The sequence below is a fragment of the Saimiri boliviensis genome, chromosome 14 (assembly GCF_048565385.1).
Source record: "Saimiri boliviensis isolate mSaiBol1 chromosome 14, mSaiBol1.pri, whole genome shotgun sequence".
Classification (NCBI taxonomy): domain Eukaryota; kingdom Metazoa; phylum Chordata; class Mammalia; order Primates; family Cebidae; genus Saimiri; species Saimiri boliviensis.
In genome coordinates this window covers 45,453,697-45,462,155 of record NC_133462.1, presented here as the reverse complement: position 1 = coordinate 45,462,155, position 8,459 = coordinate 45,453,697, and the positions used below count along the sequence as shown (strand labels likewise).

The following is an 8,459-nucleotide window of genomic DNA, read 5'->3' as shown; positions in this document are numbered from 1 at the left end:
CTGACTGGATCCCAGCTGTAAATGCCTCTGTGGCCAGCCCAGAAGTTGGGGATGCAAGTTCAGGCCTCATAAAAGCCTGGTCCCCACGTCCCTGCATGGCCACATGGGGCTGGCGCCTAAGGGCGGTACCTGTAAGTGCCTAGCCATGAAGTGGGGATGAGGTCAGGGCTCTGGAATGTCCTGGGAAGCTTAGAGGAGCCCGGTGTCCTAGAGCACAGGCCCCCTGGCCGGGCCAGAAGCCGGCCTGACATCCAGCTGCCCCTCACCCCCTGATCCTGGCCCTCAGAGCCATGAGTCAGGGGCAAAGAGTTCTCAAGGGTCTGCTGGGCTGGGTTTGTGCTTGGACCCGGGCCTGGAGAGCTGGAATTGGAGCTGGGGGCTGTGACCTTCGTGTCCTGTGCCTGGGAGACCCGCCCCTCCCACCCGAGGTAGGTGGGAATGGAGTTTGGGAAAGGAGAGAGGTTGGGGTTTTGGGATTGGGGGTGGGGTTCTGAAAGGGGAGATCAGGGAGACCTGGGGAGGGGAGAGAGTTTACTCGGCGGGGGGTGGGGGAAAGTGGGAGGCCGGGATCTGTCCGCCTGCAGATGCCCCTGCTCTGGGTCAGTGCTGCCTCAGGCTGTTATCAGCCACGGGTGCCTGCGTCCTGCTGCCCAGCACGTCCGGTGGTCCGGAGTCCCTGGAATGCAGCATGGGAGGCTGGGGCGGGGACCTTAGCTCAGGGCAGTGCTGAAGTCTGGAGCAACCTGATACGGCCCACAAGGCTGCCGAGACATAACCAGATGTCCTCAGCATATGGTGGGGTCCACACCACAGCTTGGGGACCCCCATGGAGGCAGCCCAGCGGTGGGGGCTGGGGCCCACAAGGACAGGGCCGAGTAACCTGGACTGTTCTGACTCTTCCTGAACTTCCTTGCCCCCAGGGCTTCGATTCTGGGCCTCAGTTTCCCCACCTGTCCTGACCCGGCCCACCTCATGGGGCTGCAGGATGGGTGATGGGGTGACCCTACTCTGCCCTGCCCTTCCCTGCCCTAGGGTCTGCAGGGAAGGTGCCTGCCTGGAGGGTGGAGCTGGGGTTCGCCTTCAGGAATAAGGGGGCTGCAGGGGCGCAGCTTCGGCCCGTGCGTGTGTCTGGGGTCTGAGGGCGAGGCCCCGGGAGCTTGGTGGCGTCTGAGCGCGTGTGGAGGTCCATGTCACCGTGTGTCATCATGCACACGTGTCTGTGCACGCCCAGGCGCGTCCATGAGTGACGGTCAGCACCCTGCAGTCGGCCACCCTGTGCCCGCCAAGAGCCCCAGCGCCAGCCAGGGGCTCCCCGGTTCCATTCCGCGCGAGCGGCGCGGCTCTGAGCTCCCGAAAGCGGAAGCGGGGGGCGCGGCCCGGGGCTGGGGCGGGGCCTGCGACCTCACCTTCGCGCCCACTCCACGGAGCCGCAGCCCGAGGCCGGGCAGGGTTGGGGGCGAGGCCGCACCGCCGCCTCCCCGAAGCCTTTTCCTGTCGCGGGGAGGGCCCGTCGGTGACGGCCGGGCCCGTCACGTGGGCCTGACAGCTGGGGAGGGGGTGGCCGGTGACAATGTGGTCCCCAGGCGGCCTGGGGGAGCTGCGGCGCTGAGACCCCTGGCCCGTCCCGCCCAGCCGGCCCGCCTCGGGCTCCCGGCCCGGGCCCCGTCATGTTCTCCAGGAAGAAACGGGAGCTCATGAAAACCCCTTCCATCTCCAAAAAGAACCGCGCGGGAAGCCCCAGCCCGCAGCCCTCAGGGGTGAGTGGAGCCGGGGCGGGGACCCGGGGCTGACACGGGCCGCGGGGGGACCGGGACGCGCCCTGCGCTCGGGGACCATGCTGGGGCGGCGGCTGGGGGCCCGTGCCAGCTACAGCCCCTGCCGGGTGGGACGGCAGAGAGACCGGGACCCTGGCGTTCAGCTGACGGTAGGGACCCTGGGAGTGGGGGCCGCCTCTCTCCACTGCGTCCAGGGCCGGCTGCGGGGCCAGGGAGCGGGAAGGGAGGGGACCAGGGTGGGGCTATGCCAGGTTTGGGTCTCTGTGGGGCGAGGGCTTAGGCAGTCTGGGGGCTCCAGGAGCCGTGGACGTGGGAGGGCTGTGGCCTGGCTATCGGGTTGAAGGTTTCCCCGGGGCAGCAGATCCCTCTCATGCGGTCCAGCAGGTACCAGGGCTGGGGAGCGTCTCCAGGCCTGGGGTGTCTACAAAGCTTGGAGGTTGGGGGTGTCTACATGGCCTGGGGCTGTCCATAGGGTCGGGGGACTACAGACCTTCAGGGTACGCACCTAGTCACAGGTGTCTTTACTTAAAGTAGCAGCCTTATATGTAGAAGCCTGAGGGGGGTAGAGCTAGAAGGGCTGAAGACCATCCCCACCCCCACCAGGAAGTGGGGACCCCTCTCCCGCGCCTCCCCGCAGGCCCCGCCCCGGCTGTGGTTTGGGCCAGGACCGTTGTTTGTGAAAGCTGTAGGGAAGAGGATGTTGGGTAATAGGTGGGGGGTACACTCCCAAATCTCGGGCCTGTGACCCCTGGCCTCTGACCCCTGCGGGGTCAGGGTGACGATGGCCCTCCACAGCCCCACTTCATTTCTGGGGAAACTGAGACAGTGTCCAGGCTGGAAAATCCCTTTAACGAGTCCCCCTCGGACCTGCCCAAGGAGCTGCCCAGGAAGGATGGGGCGGATGCCGCGATCCCCGGACCGAGCCTGGAGCCGCCTGCCGGGTCCTCTGGCGTCAAGGCCACGGGCACCCTCAAGCGGCCCACCAGCCTGAGCCGCCACGCCAGTGCAGCTGGCTTCCCGCTGTCGGGTGCCGCCTCCTGGACACTGGGCCGGAGCCACCGGAGCCCGCTGACAGCTCCCAGCCCGGGCGAGCTGCCCTCTGAGGGCGCCGGCCCTGATGCCGTGGAAGACATCTCCCACCTGCTGGCGGACGTGGCCCGCTTCGCTGAGGGCCTTGAGAAGCTCAAGGAGTGTGTGTTGAATGACGGTGAGAGCCACCGGGACACTGAGGCCTGGGTGGGAGACAGAGCTAGATACGGATGTCTCCAACCCAAGAGAGGATGGGGGGAGGGACTTGGGGAGGCTCAGAAGGGAACGACAGTGCCGTGTAGAAGAGGCCGTGACCACTAAGGCTCTGAGGGATGTGTAAGAGTTTGGTAGGGGTGTCTCTGAGTGTACTCAGTCTCAGGAGGCTGCCCAATTGATTTCTTTTAAGTATCTGATGGCAATTGGGAGGGAAAAGCAGAGGTAACGTCCCATCCACAGGCTCAGAAACATGGAAACGTGGCCCCCATGCATTTGGGGGCCGAGGTGTGGGCGCGCTGGTGTGGGATAAAGGCCTGATGCCAGGCAGAAGGGCAATGGGGAGCCATAGAAGGTGTTTCAGCACAGGACAGATGGGAGCAGATCTGCGTTTTCGAATGACGCAAACGGGGGGTTGGCTGAGGTCTGGGTGGAGAGAGGTTCAGGGGCCGCAGTGAGGGGAAGGATGGGGGCGTCAGGCGGCTGGAGGTGCCGGGACTCAGTGGCCTGCAGGCCAGCAGTTCCGTTTTCTCTTCCACGCGGCCGCTGACAGCTCTGCTTCCTGCCGAGTTATTTTCATCTGCTTCCTGTTTGTCCCTGGCAGCCCAGCGGGCACCTCATGTGCCTTCAGCCCCGGCTCCTCCCAGAAACCACAGTGCCAGGGTCGTGCCAGGCGCCCTGATCAGCTCCCTGCAGCTGCCCATTTTACAGACGACGAAACTGAGTCTCTCGTGAGGCCCTGACTCTCGGCTCACCCAGCCAGGGCAGGGCAGAGCCAGGATTGGACCTCAGGTGGCTGAGTAGCCGCTGTGCCTTCAGGGCACTAGCTGGGGAAGGCCTGGTCACTGTTGGGAGGAGTGGGAGCCCCCGGGGTTATCTGGTCCCAGAGGCGGGGGCTAGGCTGGTTTCCTGGAGAAATCCTAATCTCAGTTCCTTTCCGATCCTGGCGCTTCCTTGGAGGCCTGGCCTGGGAAGGGCTCAGCTCCCAGGCTCCTGCAGGAGGTCCGAACTGGGCCAGCCAGGCCGGGACACTTTCTTTGTTTTGATAAAGGGTCTTGCTCTGTTGCCCAGGCTGGAGTGCAGTGGTGTGATCGAAGCTGACTGTGGCCTCAAACTTCTGGGCTTAAGCCATCCTCCCATCTCTGCCTCCCGAGTAGCTGTGGCTACAGGCCCATGCTGCGACACCCGCATAATTTTGGTGTGTGTGTATATATGTATATATATATATATATATATATATATATTTTTTTTTTTTTTTTTTTTTTTTTTTTTTTGAGACCGAGTTTCGCTTTTGTTACCCAGGCTGGAGTGTAATGGCACGATCTCGGCTCACCGCAACCTCCGCCTCCTGGGTTCAGGGCAATTCTCCTGCCTCAGCCTCCTGAGTGGCTGGGATTACAGGCACATGCCACCATGCCCAGCTAATTTTTAGTAGTTTTAGTAGAGACGGGGTTTCACCATGTTGACCAGGATGGTCTCGATCTCTTGACCTCGTGATCCACCCGCCTCGGCCTCCCAAAGTGCTGGGATTACAGGCTTGAGCCACCGCGCCCGGCCAATTTTTGTATATTTAGTACAGGCGGGGTTTCACAATATTGGCCAGGCTGGTCTCAAACCCCTGACCTTGTGATCCGCCTTCCTCCATCTCCCAAAGGGCTGGGATTACAGGCGTGAGCCACCATGCCAGCCTAAGTTTTTTTTTTGTTTTTTGTTTTTTGTTTTTTTGAGACAGTCTCACTGTCACCCAGGCTGGAGGGCAAGGATTAGAGCTCAGTTCACTGCAACCTCCACCTCCTGGGTTCAAGTGATTCTCCTGCCTCGGCCTTCTGAGTAGCTGGGATGACAGGTGCATGCTAGCGTGACCAGCTAATTATTTTGATTTTGATTTTTTTGTATTTTTAGTAGAGATGGCATTTCACCATATTGGCCAGGCTGGTTTTAAACTCCTGACCTCAAGTGATCCACCCACCTCGGCCTCCCAAAGTGCTAGGATTACAAGCATGAGTCACTGCACCCGCCCAATTTTTGTATTTTTTTTGTAGGGTCGGGGTCTCCCCATGGGCAGGCTGGTCTAGAACTCCAGAGCTAAAGCTATTCTCTGGGATCTGCCTCCCAAAGTGCTGGAATAACAGGCCTGAGCCACCACGCTCGGCTGGGAGCACCTTCTGTGCGCCTTGGGGCTGCCCCAGGCCGGAGGAGGCGCTGGTCGCTAGGACGAGGGCTCCAGTTCCGGTGCCTCTTAGCTGCTGAGACCCTGGCGAGACCCTTCCCTCTCTAGGTCTCAGGTGACTTGTCCATAAATGGGGCCACCATGATAGCCCCGCAGGGTTGCTGAGCCATCACCAGACATCCTCTGCCTGCAGTGATGGTTGTGGGGTCCACCCCGCAGCTTGGGGACCCGCATGCATGGCCCACATGGGCGGGGTGGACACCCTGGGGCCGCCCCGACTCTTCCCGGGCCGCCTCGTTCCGGGGCTTCGGGTCTGGGCCTCAGTTTCCCCTCTCGTCCTCAACACTCCCCGCTTCGACTAGCCCCTCCCCAGCCGGGGCGGGTGAAGGGGACACCGGGGCGGGGTTTCCCTCGCGGGGGCGGGGCCTCCAGACTGGCCGGAGCCGGTTTGGCCTCTGGCAGCCACCGGAGACCCCCGTCGGTCAGCTGCCGGGCCCCACGCGCTCGCGGTCTCCGCGCCCCGACGGCCGCGCCATGTGCATCTGCGGGACCGCGAACCCGGCGCTGGACCTGGGCCCCGCGCGCTGCCGGGCGGGCCCCCGAAGTGACGGGACAGGTGTGGGGCGCGCGGTCCCCCAGCCCGTCCGGGAGCACGTGGCGCTCGGGCCCGCGATTGGGGAGCAGCAGCTGCCGCGCGCCGACCCTGGCTGCGCCCATGTGGGCATCCCCGCGCTGCGCAGGGGGTCGCGCTGGCTCCCCAGGTTGGGGGTGCACAGGGACCGCGGGGGTCCAGCTGCGCGGCGGGAAGGTCCCGGGAAGGAGCTAACTGGCTTCCCCCCAGGTGCCTGGAGCGCAGGCCGGTGCCCGGAGTCCGCCTCGCCTCCGGCAGCAAAGACGGGCTCCGGCTCGGGGTCCGAGGCGGGGCGGTCTCCTCCCGGAGGTGACATTCAGCCGGGGTCCTCAGCGCGGAAAGGGATGGAGCACTTACGGTTTCAGGTTCCACTTAGCATGCGGGGCACCGTCAGGCGTCAGAGCTGTCCCCCCCCACCCCGGCCTCAGTGTCTTCCACGAATCCCGTGGGTGTGTTTCCACTACACGGTGTGTGCCTGGCTCTGGTTATTTCTCCTGGATTCTCGGCTTGTTTCTTTCTTTCTTCCTTCCTTTTTTTTTTTTAAAAAAAAAAAAAAAACAAACAAAAAAACGGGGTTTCACTATGTGGGTCAGGCTGGTCTTGAACTCCTGACCTCAGGTGATCCGCCCGCCTTGGCCTCCAAAGTGCTTGGATTACAGGCGTGAGCCACCGCGCCCGGCCTGTTTCTTTTTTTTTTTTTTTTTTTTTTTTATATATTTTATTTTATTTTATTGCATTTTAGGTTTCGGTCTTTTTTTTTCTTTTCTTTTCTCTTTTGTTGTTGCCCAGGCTGGAGCGCAGGGGCGCAATCTCGGCTCACTGCAACCTCTGCCTCCCGGGTTCAAGCGATTCTCCTGCCTCAGCCTCCCCAGTAGCCAGGATTACAGGGGAGCACCACCCACACCAGCTAATTGTTGCATTTTTAGCAGAGGCAGGATTTTCTTGTTGGCCTGGCTGGTCTTGAACTCCTGACCTCAAGTGATCTGCCCGCCTCGGCCTCCAACAGTTCTGGGATCACAGCGCTTGGCCCTCTCTGCTTTTTTCTTCTTCCAGTTGAGAACTTTTGATGAGGGCATTTACCTTTTTGTTCTTTATTTTATTTTTCTTTCTTTCTTTCTTTTTTTTCTTTTTTTTTTTTTTTTTGAGACGGAGTTTCGCTCTTGTCACCCAGGCTGGAGTGCAATGGCGCGATCTCGGCTCACCGCAACCTCCGCCTCCTGGGTTCAGGCAATTCTCCCGCCTCAGCCTCCTGAGTAGCTGGGATTACAGGCACGTGCCACCATGCCCAGCTAATTTTTGTATTTTTAGTAGAGATGGGGTTTCACCATGTTGACCAGGATGGTCTCGATCTCTTGACCTCGTGATCCGCCCGCCTCGGCCTCCCAAAGTGCTGGGAGGACAGGTGTGAGCCACCGCGCCCGGCCTCCTCTTTATTTTTTACAGACACAGGGTCTCACTGTATTGCTCAGGCTGGTCTTGAATTCCTGGGGTCAAGTCATCCTCCTGCCTCAGCCTCCCGAAGTGTGAGCTCACAGGTGTGAGCCACTCACTATGCCTGGCTGATGAGGGCAGTAAAAGCCAGGTTCCAACAGTCAGAGCTGACCACCACCTTCCTCTGCTCTTAACACCTTCTATGGCTCCCTGCTGCCCTGGAGATAAAGCCAGGCAGGATCCCTCTGCCTGGCGTTCTCATGCCTTCAAAGCTAGTATAGAGGGAAAAGCTGTGTGATTGTTGAGAAATGGCTTCCCATCGCTATGCCTCAGTTTCCTCACCCAGTTAGGAAGGGCAGAGAGAGAGACCTGGACGGGGCTTTGAGCTGTCCTGAGGGGTTAGGGCAAGGAAGGGTTTGCCTGGTGGGCTGCATGGAGAAGGGGCTGCAGGACTGTTGCTTCAAGGACAAGAGGCAGTTTGCTTTCTGGAGGGACAGGAAGAGTGCTCTGAGGTCTTTGATGACCTGGCCGGCAGCCCGGAGAGGGACAGTGCCCTATCTGAGGTCTCAAAGTGAGCCCCGGGCATCTGCGCGCTGCCACCCCTGCCTCAGTTTCCCCATCTGGGAACAGGAGCTCCAAAGAGGAGGGAGGAGGTGGACAGACCTTCCCTGGGAGTGGGCCCCACGCCACTGCTCACGCCGACTCTGCCCAGCAGACCTCCTTGAGGCTCGCCGCCCACTGGCCCATGAGTGCCTGGGTGAGGCCCTGCGTGTCATGCGTCAGGTCATCTCCAAGTACCCACTGCTGAACACCGTGGAGACGCTCACAGCAGCCGGCACCCTCATCGCCAAGGTCAAAGGTCAGCCTGCTGGAACAGGGCTCTCTGCCTGGAAGGGCGTCCCGGAGGCGGACATGTTTAAAGAGGGTTTTGAAGGATGCATAGGAGTTCCATAGGCACAGCAGCTCCGTGCTGCTCCCCCTGGGTTAAGGGCTCCCATCAGTTCTTGCAGGGACTGTCACCTCCCAGGGTGGGCCCACGTCCTTGTCCTTGTCTCTGCCTCCCAGCCTTCCATTACGAGTGCAACAATGATCTGGAGAAACAGGAGTTTGAGAAGGCCCTGGAGACGATCGCTGTGGCCTTCAGCAGCACGTGAGCACGGGAGCCTGTGGGGCAGAGTGAGGGAGCGTTGGGGGCCCGGGTGTCCCTCGA

The 8,459-nt window shown here is 61.1% G+C and overlaps 1 protein-coding gene across 5 annotated transcripts in view; it reads left to right on the top strand.

The window, feature by feature from the left end:
* The first annotated feature begins 273 nt into the window (after positions 1 to 273).
* The window catches only part of ARHGAP45 (Rho GTPase activating protein 45), a 25,845-nt gene continuing 17,659 nt past the window's right edge, over positions 274 to 8,459 (top strand). The window contains exons 1-4 of one of the 5 annotated variants that reach the window (XM_039466145.2): positions 274 to 428; positions 2,652 to 2,982; positions 7,965 to 8,108; positions 8,315 to 8,399. In XM_039466145.2, the coding sequence (XP_039322079.1) occupies positions 291 to 428; positions 2,652 to 2,982; positions 7,965 to 8,108; positions 8,315 to 8,399 (698 nt within the window). In that variant the 5' untranslated portion in view covers positions 274 to 290. Of the gene's footprint in view, positions 429 to 1,404; positions 1,758 to 1,801; positions 1,925 to 2,570; positions 2,983 to 4,367; positions 5,792 to 7,964; positions 8,109 to 8,314; positions 8,400 to 8,459 lie in introns of those variants that run through there. The other 4 variants (XM_074384887.1, XM_039466144.2, XM_039466146.2 and 1 more) reach the window with 4 other exon arrangements.